Source organism: Daucus carota, chromosome 6, assembly GCF_001625215.2.
Source record: "Daucus carota subsp. sativus chromosome 6, DH1 v3.0, whole genome shotgun sequence".
Lineage (NCBI taxonomy): Eukaryota > Viridiplantae > Streptophyta > Magnoliopsida > Apiales > Apiaceae > Daucus > Daucus carota.
In genome coordinates this window covers 37,308,642-37,325,790 of record NC_030386.2, presented here as the reverse complement: position 1 = coordinate 37,325,790, position 17,149 = coordinate 37,308,642, and the positions used below count along the sequence as shown (strand labels likewise).

Here is a 17,149-nt window from a genome sequence, read left to right as displayed (position 1 = left end):
TTGATAAAAATTACCCATAATAATAAGTTGTTCATACAATATTTTTACTTTTTTATTATATATTTTTGAAAATTTACTGGATGTCCCTAAAATTTGAATTTTAGACTGGGGTCCTATGCTTCTGATTACAATTAAATTATTACCTATAACACATTAATAAAAAACAAATTTTATAAAAACCACGAGATAAATTCATAAATAATAATATATTTGGAAATACTTTATAAGTATATATTTACCGTTAACACACGACTTAACTTTGACGCTGAGTCGCTGACATATATTTAGTTGTTATTTACGCACACAGCATTAGGGTTTTATAGGAGTTTACACACCCCATCATATCTATCCGCACGCAATCGACATAGCTAGACCGGCCATCTCCGCTCGCAATCTCTGTATATCTCTCCTCTCTCCTCGAGCTTTTCGCCGAACTTTTCGCTCTTCGCCTCTGCCCTCTCAGGTACAATCACTTCAATCTCGCATAGTTCCGGCTTCTAACTATTATAATGTTATGTATGTGTGTGTAGCGATTTTAGCTTTCATTAACTCGCTCGTACTTTTATATATATAGGCGGCAATGACAGATCCCGAGAAGAAGGAAAAAACGGTGAAATTCTCGCGTCTTGTTAAGTGATTGATTGTGATTAATTGTTGAGTAGAATGTAGTTTTTTCGATAACTGTGATTGTTAAAGTTGTAATAGGAATTGGACACATTGGGAAACGATGTGTGTTTATAGTTTGTCACTATCGATTTTAATATCAATATAGATTTATATTATTGTTTTTGGTATAGCGTTCGGTGTCTAGTTCACACTGCCTATGTTACTATGTAGATCATGCTTGTATCGACTTTTAGGTAGGTCTAGCTTTTAGTTTAGACTGTAATTCAGACTCGGTCCATTACTGTGTTTTTAAAAAAAATTCTAAATAAAACATTTAGTAAATAACAAGGTCTTCCATTACAATTGCAAGTAGTCGAGGACATATATCATCATCCTGATGCAGTTCTTTGACAAACATTCCCCTCCCTGGCTGCCATAGTGATGCCATGATGTGTTGTTCAGCCTCGAAATTGATAGGTCTTTCTGTGAAAAATCGTCCAACTAAACACCAACCGTCATTAAAAGTACTTTTAGAAGCTATGACATCTCCATAAACCATGCCTCCCTCCTCTATATCTACAAGTTGAATATTTGCATAATGATCTTCCAACTCACTAACCATCCTGCTCCTGGAAGCCCTCATCAAATACAAATCTTAATAAAACAGAATAACGAAACAATCACACCCTCACAACTCAAACCATGTCACACAGACTAAACTCGATAAATATTTTATTTATTTTAGCATTCTAGGTGTTGTTTGAAATAATGTGTGTACATAATTTTTGTATAAGTTAAGTTTGCATGTTGACTCAGCTTTGAATTTTCATCTGGTGATGTGCCTGTGAGTCTGTCATTTTATATTTTTAGTTATAACATCTACAATTATAGTTTTTTTAGTGTGGGATTGTAATTTCTTACAGTTTTATTTGTAATTGGAATTCTTAGGACATGCAGCCAACTGTATCGACAGTAGAAGACCCTGAGAAGAAGAAAAAGAAAGAAGAGAAGGTACAACTTTCTTGTGTCTCATATTTGTTAATCGACTGGTTCTTTTTAAGTTAAGCTTGAATACTTCGTAACTCTTATTTTCTGCAAAAGTAAATATGAGATTATGTGCGAGGAAATTTGTAGTAGTCGTTAAATTATGCCACTTTGTTAGATAATTTTAGTCATATTTGATCTTACCTAATCCCAAATATATCAGGCTTTCCGTGTAAATTTTGTTTTGTTCCCTTTTCAGTTTTGACCAGGAACTCATAGTAATGTTTTATTACATATTGTATGATAGGCTAAAGAAAAAGAACTGAAGAAACTAAAGGCCGCACAAAAAGCTGAAGCAGCAAAAATGAAGGTATGTGGTTATTTTGGTTGTTATTGTTTTTTTTTTATCGCATATATGTAGATCTGCTGATATTTATTTCCACTAAATGACTTCATGACTTAATAAGTCGTTCTGAGAAAATTTCGAGTACCTAACAGTATTCTTTTATAAGGCTCAACAAGGTACCAAAGGTAGTAAAAAGAAGAACACAAAAAGGGAGGCAGCAGAAGAAAATGCCACAGACTATATTGACCCACATACTCCTTCCGGTGAGAAGAAACAACTCTCTTCGCAAATGGCAAAGCAGTATAATCCTGTTGCTGTAGAGAATTCGTGAGTGTCCACAGTTTCTTTCTTAGCAAGTTATGTTTCTTACCGAGATCATGTTTGTTTGTAGTATTTACTCCAGGTTTATCTTTACAACTAATCTAGGTGGTATCAATGGTGGGAAAAATCAAACTTTTTTGTGGCAGATTCTAGCAGTTCCAAGCCTCCATTCGTGATTGTGAGCTTTTTTCTGTAGTCATGACCATTGTTTTTCATTTTCCTGGTCATTTATAATAAAAATTTGTAATTCTATGGGTTTAACTTTGTTTATTCTACGTCTTTATGACTTCCTATTGTTAATTGAAGTGTACTGGTTGATCTAAGTTAATAATTCTTCTAAGTGCAGGTTCTACCACCTCCTAATGTAACTGGGGCGCTGCATATAGGTCATGCACTCACCGCTGCCATCCAGGTTTCTTGATTCTTCCTTCCCAATTATTTTTCATATTTAGTTTCATTATGTATACATATTGCGCGCTATCCAGGGACTGACCTAGAATTTACATCCTGCTGGGGCTTGCTAGGAGAAAATGAAATATTAGAACATCTCCAGCCCACTGAAACCCTTAGCTAAAAATAGATAAAAGATACCATAAATAAAAATTGTAGAGAATATGTAAAAAAATTTCCAATCCAACGGGGCTCTCCCCTTATCTAAAAATTTAGCAAACTCTGTGACGTGGGCTATATTTGTCGAACCTCTAGAGACATGTAAGAAGATCTCACTTTTTTCTATGACCATATTAAAATAATATGTTTTATTTAGAACAACTTGAAATAATAGTAATATACTATTTTTAAAAAATAGCCAACCATTATAGCCAGTCCCATTGGAGTACGTGTTACAGTTTCAACAATTTTTTACATAATCATTATTTTATATCATTTTAGCCAACCATTTTAGCCAATAGTGTTAGAGATGCTCTTATGTAACTAAAATTTGTAAATTCAGGGGGAAAATAAAAATTCAGCAAGATTCGGAGCTGGATCAGTCCTATGCACAAGTTTTTGTTACCAGCTTAGGGTGGACATAACATATATGGGTCAGATATAAATTTGTATTACTATGAAATATGAAAAAAATTTAGGGGAAACTCTAACTAGCCAGATCCGACCCTCTATCAACCCTGTGCTACAAGTTCTTGGCAGCTGAAACAGGACATAACCTATGGATAGGTTAGATATCATTATATTAGCAGCAAGCACTAGATTCAGTGGGGGGGTGTCATTCAAGGTTTTGGGGAAAATTCTCCTCTACCATGTTACCGAAGCTGAAAGGACTGGGACATCTGAAATTTAAATCTTAGGCACCCCTGTAACCCCCCCCCCCCCCCCCCCCCCCCCCCCCAACACACACACACACACATCAATTGTGGACAGATAAGAATGTCCAGCTGCACTTTTTAAGTCTAATTTCGACTGTCAAGTGGGGGTGAGGGTATTACATTTATGATGTGTGCACATTTTTACATCATGCTATGCACCTAAAACAATAAGGTTTACCTTGGGATTTGGGAAAGTTGGGGAGATGGTGAATGAACACACTTATATTGTTGTCCAAAAACCTCAGTATATGTATTTTACACATACTGGTTTTGATTTGTGCAGGATACAATAATACGCTGGCGGAGAATGTCAGGATACAATACCTTGTGGGTGCCAGGGATGGATCATGCTGGTATAGCAACACAGGTTGTACTTAGGACGGTCTCTATAAATGTGTTATATTGTAATGTATGTAGGTTGCAGCTTAAATTGTTTTTGGTTGTATGCTGTTATGTTGCATACATAATTTTTCATCTGCTCCATACATGCAAAAAGGTTCTAATGTTTCTAATATCGTTCATATAGTGACATAAAATGAAAGGTGGTGTTTCTATTTCACCTTAGCTCTCAATCAATAATTGTCAGTTTCTTAAAAGTGAAAAAGAATCAATTAATGTAAGTAACCAGGACCTAGTGCATGGAAGTTTTGGCCACCCTTAATTTGGTATAAGGACCTATCTGTTTTAGCTTATTTTGGCTAAGAACTCGTTTCTGCCTGTATCTCTCCTGGTACTGTGTAGTAAGTGTGAAATATTTTACATCTAAGCAGGCTGGCTACTGTTTGTATATATGGTACATCCCTAGATTCTGCTAGAGGCGCAATTGGACTAGATGATTTTCAGTGACATCATGCCTGCAAATTGATGCAATTCGGAGCTTATATTGATCCATTAGTGTTTCATGTTTTCTAATGAATCTGAGCTTCTAATGATGTTTTATTTTAATGCAATCGGTTAGGTGGTTGTGGAAAAGAAGATCATGAGGGAAAAACAATTAACTCGACATGATTTGGGGCGGGAAAACTTTGTATCGGAAGTGAGTTTGGTGCCTCGTACATGTGGTTCACCTCTGTTGGTGCTTCTGTTACATATTATATTTATATCTTTTCTAATATTCTAACTTTTGAGAGATTGAATTTGTTTGAAGGTATGGAATTGGAAAAACCAGCACGGGGGAACTATCTTGAAACAATTACGCCGCCTCGGTGCTTCTCTTGACTGGTCTCGTGAGGTAATTATGGACTCATATGATTCGATGCAGACTAGAAATTACTTTGGACATTAGGCCTCATACTATTTTATCTTTGTTGATATATTCCCTCTTCCTGCAGTGCTTTACAATGGATGAGAAAAGGTCAAGGGCTGTGACAGAAGCTTTTGTTAGGCTTCATGAGGAAGGTCTTATTTATAGGTACTTCAATATCATCATATATTTGACTTTTTTTTTTGTTGATGATAATTTAGTTTTAATGTTTTCTTGCTTGAGGATGCCAAGAGTTGTACCTTGTTCCTTTAAACATTCAGGCCGTTTCCTATGACAAGCTTACAAACCAAAAACAACTTTGTCCTTTTGTCAAGCAACTATTCATGATTTAAACTGGATTATGAGTTGAATTTTAACATTAAGTAGAAGTAATATTCGTATATTTAGATTACTGTATTTTATTTGGATGTTTTGTGATATAAATATAATATGCAAGTTACATTAAAAATTGTTAAAAGATATTAGTAGATATCTGTTGATATTTTTAATTTCAAATCATAAAATTAGTCACTGCAAAAGGCACCTAATTCGTTCTTGATAAATTCAACTTTCAAGTACATTATACCACTGTTATCAAGTCGACTAGTGCGACTAGCCGTCCAGTCAGTTCTACAGAAAAAGCCTAGTAGTGACTTATTTAGTCTGGCGACCATGTGTTTTCCCGAACCGACCCGGTACCTGGCCCAACCTGAAGCTTCGGAAGTAGGGTTTTTTAGACAAAATCTTATGCGATTTTGATCTGGAAAGAAAGATAAGGCTTTTGGCGGCTATATCTGGTCCTACTAATAGACTTGTCGTTGGCGTGTAGGGCCTGATTACCTGTCCCGGCTAAATATTTGTATCATTTTCGACATATCAGTATCTCCCTGATCTTTCTGTCATTTTCAACTTCACATTATTATTTCCATCCTGTCATTAATTTCTGGCTTCACTTTACATGTGAACTAACAATCTGCTGCATCCTGTACATCTCAGTGCAACTAGTCGATTCCAAGGTACCTGGGCTCCGAGGCTCGACTTGGCTCCGTGATAACCTTGCATTATACATCATAAGTTAAAACATGAAAAACATGCAATATATTTAATTTTAAACCTGATTCAAGTTACTTTGGGTCTCCTGTATGTAGCTCATTTTGCTAAAGTAAAAAATAAGTCGAAAGTGAGTTGTTTGGTTGATGTACTAGGAATTGGACTCGATTTAAGATATCAAAAAAGCCATAAATAGGGTTAGGTTTTTTATTTTTTTTAAACTTCTCTCAGCAAGTGTGTTATCCATCTGTTATGTAAATCTAATTTTTCCCTTGTGGCTGAATAATCCTAAGCATCTCTTCTGATCACCGCAATCTCCAGATACATCAAATTTTGAAGCAAGTTGCTTCTATTTTAAAATAAACATTGGAGCAGAATTTCTGTTTTAGCATAAAATAAATCACTTTTTGGTTCCAAAATAAAGCAATGGCTACAGCCGGTTCAGCATTAGCATCGCTTCCAAAATGTATTAGCTGATTTGAGATGTTCTGTATATGTTTTTTGTGGGTGGGGTGGGGTTATGGGGGTGGGGGGTAGATTGGAGGAGCAGTAGTTAGGTGAAATATCCAAACACTCCTAAGTAGAACATCTAGTTTTTCTTTTTCCTAATCTTAATATCTGCTCTTTACTTTTAAGTTGCTAAAATTAACTTTATAACAAGTATTCTTTTTGAATTAACCCAAAGAAGCTCAGGTTAGACAAAGACGCCTTTAGTAAAGACTTATGATAGTGGCATGTGATTATTGTTATTTTTATTATATATAAATTAGCCTACACACACACACACACACACACACACATATATATATATATATATTGAATAACACTCACATATCTTTCTTTCCAATAAATAATATTATTAAATCTTGAGTTTAGTCAATACTGTCTATATATGCACCAAACACATGAGTTATGATAGGGTGTTGGGACACATGACCTATATTTGATTTTATGTGTTGTACTTCGATCTATGTTGTCTGGTAGACATTGTCTTTCATTTTATGGAGTACCACATTAACATTCATCCTTTGGTGTCTACCAGGGATCTGCGACTAGTAAATTGGGATTGTGTCCTGCGAACAGCAATTTCCGATATTGAGGTATGCCAGCCTGACAATATTGTGTTTTCAGCTTAACTTTGGAACAAAGTTACGTATTACAAGCTTTGTTGGTGTTTGCAGGTAGAGTATCTTGATATCAAAGAGCGCACATTGTTAAAGGTCCCTGGATATAAAAAACTCGTGGAGTTTGGTGTTTTGACATCATTTGCCTATCCTCTGGAAGGAGGTCTTGGTGAGATTGTTGTGGCCACTACTAGAGTTGAAACAATGCTAGGTGATACTGCTATAGCTGTACATCCTGAAGACCCACGGTACAAGCATCTTCATGGGAAATTTGCCATTCATCCGTTCAATGACAGAAAACTTCGTATAGTATGTGATGCTATACTTGTTGATCCGAAGTTTGGAACTGGTGCTGTTAAGGTAAGGTCTTTTTAGCTTGCGGCTGTGGTGTTTTAGTCAATGTATAGAATATATACTTGTGATGCCTAGAAGTTTCACATCAATTTATCTTCCAGATAACTCCTGCACACGATCCAAATGATTTTGAGGTTGGGAAGCGACATAATCTTGAGTTCATTAACATATTCACTGATGATGGTATGATCAATAGCAATGGTGGCTCAGCCTTTATAGGGATGCCGCGCTTTGAAGCTCGTGAGGCACTGACTAAAGCTTTAGAAGAGAAGGTATTGTTATTTATATAGGTGTCTATCTAGGTTTACGTGTCTGGAGCCAATAATTTTTGGGTGGGCAATCATGAATATACAGTAATATTAAAGATGTAGTTTCAAAACAAAATATTAAGCTGATATAGGTAATAGATAATAATAAAAATCACTAATAAATCCGTGCAACAAAACAATTTTTGGAACTTAAATATCATACAATTACAAAAAATGTTCATGATACACAAGCATTATATGATATATTTCTTTGCCATTAATGCAAATAGACATACTAACTAAAGGATGAGTAGGATTTATGGCATCAACTTGACGCATTAGTGAGCATGTGCCAGTTTCTGTGTATGATTTGGTTTGGTTTTGTTTTAAAATTTGAAAATCAAGCATCCATGTTAAATATGTTGTAATATCCCTGCACAGATTGTAGTTTACTGGAACCAATGACATACGTCCTTAGTTTTGAATCTTGATATTGAAGGGGTCATTGTCTCACTGAAAGTATGTTGAGTTATGGGAAAATTGCTTGGTGTGGAGGCCATTTAAGCGAATATCTATTTTTGTTTGATGTGTATTTTTGTTTTTTGTCATATCTTCCAGGGACTTTATAGAGGTGCTAAGAATAATGAGATGCGTCTCGGTATTTGTTCGAGAACAAACGATATCATAGAGCCTTTGATAAAGCCGCAGTGGTATGTCAACTGCAAAGATATGGCCAAGGAAGCTTTGGACGCTGTTATGTGCGAGGAAAGGAAAATTGAGATCATTCCATGTCAGTATGCTGCAGAATGGAGAAGGTAGTTTCCTAGGTTTATTTGCTCAGTAAGAAAATTTTGTTAATGCTTGGTGCCTAGGTATGATTTTTGTTATAGGTTTATGTATGTGTATATCTACGTTTACAGTCTGATGTTGTTGGTGACCATTGTAATTACTTATTCTAGTATGTGTAAAGGGTGTTAACTTTTGCCATCAACTAGATTCTGTTAAGTGCGTCCTAACAAGCCTTAATCTAGCTTCTTAAGGTTGAAAATTTTATCGAAATCATGCTTGTGAAGAGTTGGCTATCTACGTATTTATTTGTACAAGAACCTATCTTGAATCTAGGATACTAATAAAATTTTTCAAGTAACTTCTGATGTTTAATTGTCACAGATGGCTTGAGAACATTCGTGATTGGTGCATTTCAAGGCAGCTTTGGTGGGGTCATCGTATTCCTGCATGGTATGCTTCCCTGGAGGATGATCAACTGACAGAAGTTGGAGCATACTCTGATCATTGGGTGGTGGCCAGAAATGAAGAAGAAGCTCATATACGGGCAAAGCAGTTATTTGCTGGGAAAAAGTTTCAGTTGTCTCAAGACCCTGATGTTCTAGATACCTGGTTTTCTTCGGGCCTATTCCCTTTATCTGTATTAGGGTGGCCAGATGAGACTGAAGATTTTAGGGCTTTTTATCCTACTGCTGTCCTCGAAACCGGACACGACATACTATTTTTCTGGGTTGCTCGTATGGTGATGTTAGGAAGTAAATTAGGAGGTGATGTACCTTTCCGAAAGGTTAGTTTATTCCTCCTATATATTGTGTAAACTGTAAACATTACTTTTACCTGTTTATAACTTTATCTGTACATGTTCATGTTCCATATATAATATAGCTACTCGAGTATGAATTTTGAAATTTTGCACATTTTTTTCTTGTAATTGCATCGAGCTCAAGAGTTCTTATATTACAGGTTTATTTGCATCCGATGATTCGTGATGCACATGGCCGTAAGATGTCCAAATCACTTGGAAATGTTATTGATCCCCTTGAAGTAATTACTGGAATATCCTTGGACGGGCTTCACAAGAGACTTGAAGAGGGTAATTTGGATCTCTCAGAACTGCAAGTTGCCAAAGAGGGACAACGGAAGGACTTCCCTGATGGTATTCCAGAATGTGGAGCGGATGCCCTACGCTTTGCCCTTGTGTCTTACACAGCCCAGGTTCTTGGTTTTATATATTATGAATAAACCCGCTACCTTTCCCCTGATAAATAAAGGGTTAAATATCAAGCAGGTGACTGACTGCATCGAAAAAACTCAAGTAGGACACTCATTGCAAATTTGACTCAGACTGATCATCAATTAACTTAATTTGATCATTATGTTAAAGTCAAAAATTGAAATTACCCAAAATTAAAAAATGATAACATCAGAGGGCATAACTCATTTTGAGCTTCAATATGGTTACTAAAACTTGCTATTTGGTTCACAAAATTGGGATAAAATCTGGCTTTATTCTCCCTATTTTTGAGGTTTCGAAAAATCAAATCCAGATTTTATCATGATTCTGTGAGCCAAATAGCACGTTTTAGTAACCATATTGAAGCCCAAAACGAGCTTTACTCTTGTTTGTTGCCATCTTTTAATTTTGGGTGATTTTAATTTTCGACTTCAATGGAATGATCAAATTAAGTTAATTGATGATCAGTTCGAGTCAAATTTACAATGAGTGACCTACTTGAGTTTTTCGGACGTAGTCAGTCACCTACTTGATATTCAACCCAATAAATAAATGAAAAAAATTGTAAACAATGAAAAAAAAGAAGAAATTCTATGGATTTATCTGCCACTTGACAATTGTTTTTTCATCCTTCCAGTCTGATAAGATTAACTTGGACATACAAAGAGTTGTTGGGTATCGCCAATGGTGCAACAAGTTGTGGAATGCTGTGAGGTTTGCAATGAGTAAGCTTGGAGATGATTATATCCCTCCCTCGAACTTTGTGTATGAAGGCTTGCCATTTAGCTGCCAATGGATACTATCAGTGTTGAATAAAGCCATTGCCAAGACTGTAAAATCTCTCGATTCATACGAGTTTTCTGATGCAGCCACTGCAGTGTTTTCGTGGTGGCAGTTCCAGCTGTGTGATATTTTTATTGAAGTTATAAAACCCTATTTTTATAGTAATGATCCAACGTTAATATCGGCGAGGACGTCTGCACAAGACACCTTGTGGTTGTGTCTAGATAATGGTTTGCGTTTGCTCCATCCATTTATGCCTTTTGTCACTGAAGAATTATGGCAGAGACTTCCTTCACCCAGGGACTCTGCAAGGAAAGAATCAATCATGATATGTGAATATCCAACAGTCATAGAGGTGAGTGTTTATTCAAATCTTAGTTTGAAGTAACTACATATAAATCAAAAACATTTCTGCTCGTAAACAGGAATATGGCAGGTTAAAGAAGGATAGTACTATAGTTCCTTGATAAATAAATATTCGGTAAACAATTAACCTCATCAAATGACTACTTTTTTCTGGCCCCATCCTAGTATAGACGAAGTAATTTTAACCTCTATAGATGAATTAGATCGATAAATGGACAAAATTAAATTAGAAGCAGGTGAGGAAGCACTTTCTCTTTTGTTGCCTTAAGTTTGTAAAAATTACTGGACAGAAAATGATACTATTATTGATACTTGTAACTTTTAGGCTTTAGCATTCTCAAGTCTTTACATTTTTCTAAATTTAAATATTTATATTGGTAGAAACTCTCAATTGAAAAATTGCTCTGACTTGTAAGCTGGATAAAAATATTTAGGTAAGAAATAACTTATTTTTCTTAGATAAGCGAAACAGAACCTTAGTTTCATTGATTTTACTTCAAAATTTGAGTGTAGATTCTTGCCTGGATTTAACAAATTAAGATAAACAGAACCTTAGTTACATTAATTTTACTTTAAAATTTTTAAGTGTAGATTCTTGCCTGGATTTAACAAAATTAAGATGCACTAGATTGTTTCTTAAGTATTCGTATACTTTTCATATGTTTGTTTGAAATATTAATATGATTTTTCACGTATAAAAATATATATGAAGTGTAATTTTTCTCACATTCTGAAATTGTTGTAAAAGAACTTCCTTTTCTTTTGTGTACTTTTTTAGGACTGATATTCAGATTGTGATTTCAGTTTAATATTTAATCTTGCTTGTCAATGTTGCAGTCTACTAAATTTTTTTTGTTAACTTTTTCAATCATTATACAGTCCGGATGTAATGAAGTAGTAAAGATAATTATACATATTATATTCAGTTCAAACTGTAATTATCTAGGAACTAGGTGGAGATGACAAACTTGATTTTTACTGGTGTATCAGATTTCTTAGGTAGGTATTTTAAAGAGTTGGGGTAGAAATAGCTTACTGATATCGTCTGTTTATTTGTTTTGCAGCACTGGACAAATGAGAAAGTGGAAAATGAGATGAATTTGGTTGAATCAGTTGTGAAATCATATAGGTCACTCAGGGCAGAATTGCCTGCAAATGAAAGAAATGAAAGGTAAAGTTGAATGATATCTACCTAGGTTCTATAATAGGCTATACATATGCTTTTCCAGATTATGTGCTTTTCACATCTCTCTAATATCATATATGTAGCAGTAACGAATACAGATTTATGTGAATTGTTACAAGTTTCATTTTACATACTATATTTGGGTTCTACCAATTTTAGATAGGTAAAAAGTCAATGACAGTAATGTGAACTTCGTCAGTCCTTATGACACAAACCTCTGCATTAATGCAGAGCCTTGGTAGTGTGTATTAGTTCATTCCACTCATGCTTTGCTTTACTTGGGAACATCTGCCTTCGTTTTAGAGTTTTCTTCAGTTGCTTATCCGCCTCATCTCAAGAGCTGGGGATTGTAAATTCCTGATTGATGTCTCAGATTGTATGCCAGATGGGGGGTCAAGGTGATAGTGCGAGTACGAGAAATTAGTAAGTTGGATATGGTATCAGTTTTTAGGCATGAGGCGTGCTTGACTAGTAACAAAGACGCAAAGGCATTGGGTAGAGTGGTGTCATGAGGGAAACAAAACAATTTTCTTTGCAGAACATATTTTCCTAACAAATGTATGATATATTTTCCTAACAAATATGATTTTTGATAAGATTTGTTTTCAATTTACAGATCAAATACAGCAAATGAAAATTAGTACTTGTCTCTGTGTTGGACCTTCTCATTTTGATTACATTGCTTTAGTATAAATAGAAATTATATATTTCTTCTGGACTGATGCTAACTAGCACTAGGTATACGTTCAGCTTAGTTACCAGATTATGACCTTTGATGATGAAGTTTGAAATAAAGAAACTAGAAGCTGTTATATAAAGTAATATATGAAAGTCTATCCATTAGTACAATGATGCTTAGAAGTACCCTGACCACTGATGATGTTTGATGTAGTAGGTTGCATTATTATTTATACATTTCGAGTGCACTTGTCTTGAGCTTGCTTCATGGTTATACAGAGGGGAGTTAATAGTTAAAGATTTTTTGAGTGAGACAAGTGTTATGCACTTCATTCCCGTCTCTTGTTATAGATGTAGATTCTCTAGTTCTTAAAGTTTGTTTCTTTTATCTTCAAATTTTCTCATGTGGTTTGCATTTGTTTATAGATATCTTGAATGTTTAGATATATAGGTTTGAATATTGCTTGGAGCTTATTAATTGAATATCTGATATCAGCTGAATCACTGATATTGAATCAGGCGATCAGCTTTTGCCCATTGCCAAACAGATGAAGTTGCGGAGACGATTAAGGTCCATGAATCAGAGATTTCAACTCTAGCTGCTCTTTCATCTTTGCAGGTATCTAACTTTTTGTACTGTCATGTGAGCTTCAAGTTAGAAATGATAATTGTCGCTAGTCAGGTTTTAAGTCAATATACCAAATCCAGGAATCCTACAATACAATGTTAATTGGTTGTATAGTTGTTTTGTGACCAATGTGTTTACTTTCAATTTCAGAAACTTTCCAGTAATTAGCAAATCTGTGCTCATTGCACAACACTCTTATAACACTAGATCAAACTATATGAATGTGAAGAATATGTGTGTGTGATCCTTTCTGTTATGTATATGTACACTTTGTTTCCTGGAATCATTGATCTATCTCCGTGTCCTTGTTGGAAAAAACCTGACACGACAGACATGGGTGTGGACATTCCGCACTTCATTCTAGGCAAGGAACATGTGTAGGAAATAATAATAATATATGTAGTTATTACTTGCACGTCAGTTTCCTCGCCCAGTAGCTGCAACTTTATAGCTTAAAATCTAATGAACCCCTTTTAATATAAAGGTCTCACATAATGGTTTTGGAAAAAAAGCAGTTCCGGTCCTTTTTTCACGGGTGGGCTATTTGTGGCCTTGGCCACTCCGACTTGCTGAAAAATACCCTTTATAAATCAATGACATGTTATCTCCCCCCAAGATATTAAGCTGCCTTAAAAGCACCAAGTCTGGTCTTCATCTCTTTTGCACTCGTGGATTTCCGCCATCTTCATTCGATTCGCTTAATTATTTGTTTATATATATATTTGTAAATTTTAAACTCTGTATGATTTTATCCATATATTCAAATATTGCTATATGCTTTTTTTACGTTTTTGTTATTGTTAAAATATATTATCTACATTCCTGACCAAAATTAATAAATTACCTACATTACAATTGTTTTATTAAAGTTGGGATATTAAAAGTGTGGTAGTCGGTCTTTGGGCTTTGGTACTTGATTGGTGTTACCGACCTCATGAATTATAAACTTATGTTCTACTTATTTTCAAAATATGTAATGGTGGCCCAAATTATTTGAACAACCAATTTAGATTTAAAACATATTAATATTCTAATTTAAACAAATCTCTTAGACATTTTATGATTCAGTTCTTTATAAATAGTAAAATAATATATACTAAAAATAACTAGTGAATCGCAAGGTATACTAGCTAGTACTTTAAAATTTAAATATATAGTGTACTTTAAACTTTCCTTTACCTGCGAAAAAAATGCCTCGCAGTCTATATAATTCTTCGTCAACCTCTGCCTTTAACGGTGATAGCATGTGTCTTGCATGGTTGAGGCTAATGGTTGGAGCAATTACCTTTTTGTTATTGTAGATCTTTTCATTTAATCCTTGAATTTTGTTTGCCAGGTGCTGCGCCAGAATGATGATCCTCCAGCCGGGTGTTCAGTATCTATAGTAAACGAAAACCTTTCTGTCTACTTAAAGCTTCAAGGAAATATTAATGTCGAAGCTGAACTTGAGAAGCTAAAGAAAAAGATGGAGGAGATACAGAAGTGAGTACCATCTTTATGCTGAATGTTTGTTTTATTCTTTGTTGAATGCATGTGCAATATCAGAGGATAACCGTTGCTTTTACTAAAAAACAGTAACTTGTGTCTGTGAAAATGCTTTAGATATTTTAAACTTAGTTATGTTAAAGTAGAGGTCAATGGTACCAATATCTCGTGAATTGAGGTTTCTGTTGAAGAATTCTCTTGAGAAGAACTTGAAAGCTAAAAGTCTAAAACCATCAATATTAAACATCTTTTTCACGACACAAACTTTAATAGATCACAAAAGCGAAGAGAGTGTTCTGGAGATTTGGTTGTCTGCGAAGTATATTATAAAAAATTAGCTGCACAAATAACCTTTTGGTTGGTGGATCCTCAAGTTTTAAGTTCGGAATTTTGAGGATTTTTTAGTGTGTCTTTTGCTCTGTATACTAATCATGTGCTAACAGCCTAACACTATGTAAGGTGGTTGTTTATCTCGATGGCAACTGTCTACTTGCCATTATTTAGGTTAGGTAATTAAAACTTGGAGACCACCTCTATGAACTGAAGGGTAAGACTGTGTACATTGTACGTTCCCTGGACCTTGGTGATGTGGGTCTCTGGATAAAATCTATTTTCTTATACTAAAACCACGGAGATAATTTTTGATTCCGGAAAGTAGTATATGACTTTCTCGTTATGTTGATACTTCAATTCTCGTCAGCTTTAGTTCTGAGTAAGAAAATGGATCCAAATGGCATATATAAAAGTATAGAAACACGTGAAAAATTTCTGAGTTGTTACTGGAACACTTGCATTTTAGCTATGTAAATGTATATATCCTGTGGTACTATATTTGGTTTTTTCATCAAGTTATTGGTACTGCCAAATCATATTGGTATATTAATTTTCTCATAGTTGTTTTTTCAGAATTTCTTTACAAAACTACAGCCTATATCAACAAGAAAATTAGTTACCTATTCACATTTGAAATCTCATCATCACTTTTCTACTCTCCTAAATTTGCATTATATCCGTTTTTGTTAAACTTTCAGTCTGTAGGTGTACAGTAGAACATAGATAAATGAATAAATTTGTCATGTCCTGAAATAATAGGGAAGTGTAGTTTTTACCTCTCCATGGGTATTCATTTATCGAGGTTTAATTTACATGCTTATGAATATGATTATTTAAATCCTTTCTATAATCCCGCGGATCTCAAATACCATGTATATGTGTCTGCACTCAGTCACTGGAACTGAATATCAAGTGTGGTCCTAGATTAACCCTGATAACAATTGGCTCCAGAAGTTGAGAGAACTTGTTTTTGCATGTGTGATTTTCTTCTTCCTCTTATAAATCAAGACAGTATAAGTTAGTCTAGACATGTGTCATTCTCCTTATGATGGTAACCTTGGAGACTTGTTACTTGTTAGTAGCAGACTGTAGGCAATTGGAAGAGATATCTTGCTTATAAGTTTTGTGGTTACAAGATTTATTTTACTGCATGAAGTTGGCAACTAAAAACAGTTTGCACACATCCTACATTATAAGTGTAGGACCTGACTAAATTGAATGGATTCTTAATGACTTTTGTGGTGATTACGATTTACGGAGCTAATCAATAGCATTGCAGTTTACACAGGCTTTTGTAGAACAAATGAGATGATACTGTGTATTAGTAATGATAAATTGTCAAAAACAAAATAAAGTAAAATAAGAAGCTATGTGTATTTAGAGGCATGGAAAACATGCATCTATGGTTACTTTATAATTTATGTTGTCAGAAAAATTCTGTTCAGCATACTTTGTACTGTCAAAGGTGTGGGTTCTTTTTTCTTGTGAACAAAGTTAAGGGTGACTATATAATCTCTTGAAACACAAATTTTCTGTTGATGTAAATCTCTCTTATTTCCTTATATTTTTTGCACAGTGGATTAAATTAGTTTGATCTTTGTAGGCAATGTGATAACCTGAACAAAATGATGGGCGCTTCCGGCTACCAGCAAAACGCTCCAAGACATGTCCGTGAAGAGGATCAGGCCAGGCTTGAAATGCTCATGCAACAACTTTCTCTTTGTGAAGATGCCACCCAGCGATTAGGAAAGGCAACTGATGCATCAGAAAATGGTGGAAATGGTAACTAGTAATTGTTTGAGCATGCATATTGCTTTGTCATTGGCAGTGTAATATCAGCAAATCCCTTAAGAGGCAAGTCTCTGGAAACTATACATATATTATTATCCTGACATTGTTTTGATTGTGTTTAGCTGTGATTAGGGAATTGATCTTCTGTGACTTCCTGTTTCGGAAACCAGTATTTTATTATAATTCATACTATATCCTGTCAATTGATTGGGTACTCAATACCGTTCTTTACTGTATAAGCCAATCATGCGTGTATTTACTTTTACGGTCTTTTGCCC

The 17,149-nt window shown here is 34.8% G+C and overlaps 1 protein-coding gene across 2 annotated transcripts; it reads left to right on the top strand.

Annotated features, from left to right (window-relative positions):
- The first annotated feature begins 261 nt into the window (after positions 1 to 261).
- On the top strand, positions 262 to 17,090 carry LOC108227283 (valine--tRNA ligase, mitochondrial 1). Of its 2 annotated transcripts, XM_017402345.2 has the most exons (22): positions 262 to 463; positions 575 to 610; positions 1,555 to 1,617; positions 1,898 to 1,960; positions 2,103 to 2,263; positions 2,363 to 2,435; positions 2,604 to 2,669; positions 3,866 to 3,949; positions 4,541 to 4,618; positions 4,730 to 4,813; positions 4,914 to 4,993; positions 6,918 to 6,975; positions 7,057 to 7,359; positions 7,455 to 7,625; positions 8,220 to 8,416; positions 8,772 to 9,174; positions 9,351 to 9,602; positions 10,259 to 10,759; positions 11,835 to 11,941; positions 13,154 to 13,253; positions 14,599 to 14,744; positions 16,684 to 17,090. In XM_017402345.2, exons 2-22 carry the CDS (start codon positions 581 to 583, stop codon positions 16,868 to 16,870), a joined length of 3,207 nt encoding a protein of 1,068 aa, XP_017257834.1. In that variant the 5' UTR covers positions 262 to 463; positions 575 to 580; the 3' UTR covers positions 16,871 to 17,090. The 2 variants fall into 2 exon arrangements, with proteins under 2 accessions (XP_017257834.1, XP_063935084.1); XM_064079014.1 differs by lacking the exon at positions 575 to 610 and having other exon boundaries at positions 268 to 463.
- Positions 17,091 to 17,149: the final 59 nt, after the last annotated feature.

Bases quoted from the DNA above. Each gene is read 5' to 3' on its own strand.
- LOC108227283 (XM_017402345.2), top strand. From the start codon at position 581: ATGACAGATCCCGAGAAGAAGGAAAAAACG. The intron at 1,961-2,102 runs GTATGTGGTTAT...TTCTTTTATAAG, and splicing joins CTGAAGCAGCAAAAATGAAG to GCTCAACAAGGTACCAAAGG. The intron at 4,814-4,913 runs GTAATTATGGAC...CTCTTCCTGCAG, and splicing joins CTCTTGACTGGTCTCGTGAG to TGCTTTACAATGGATGAGAA.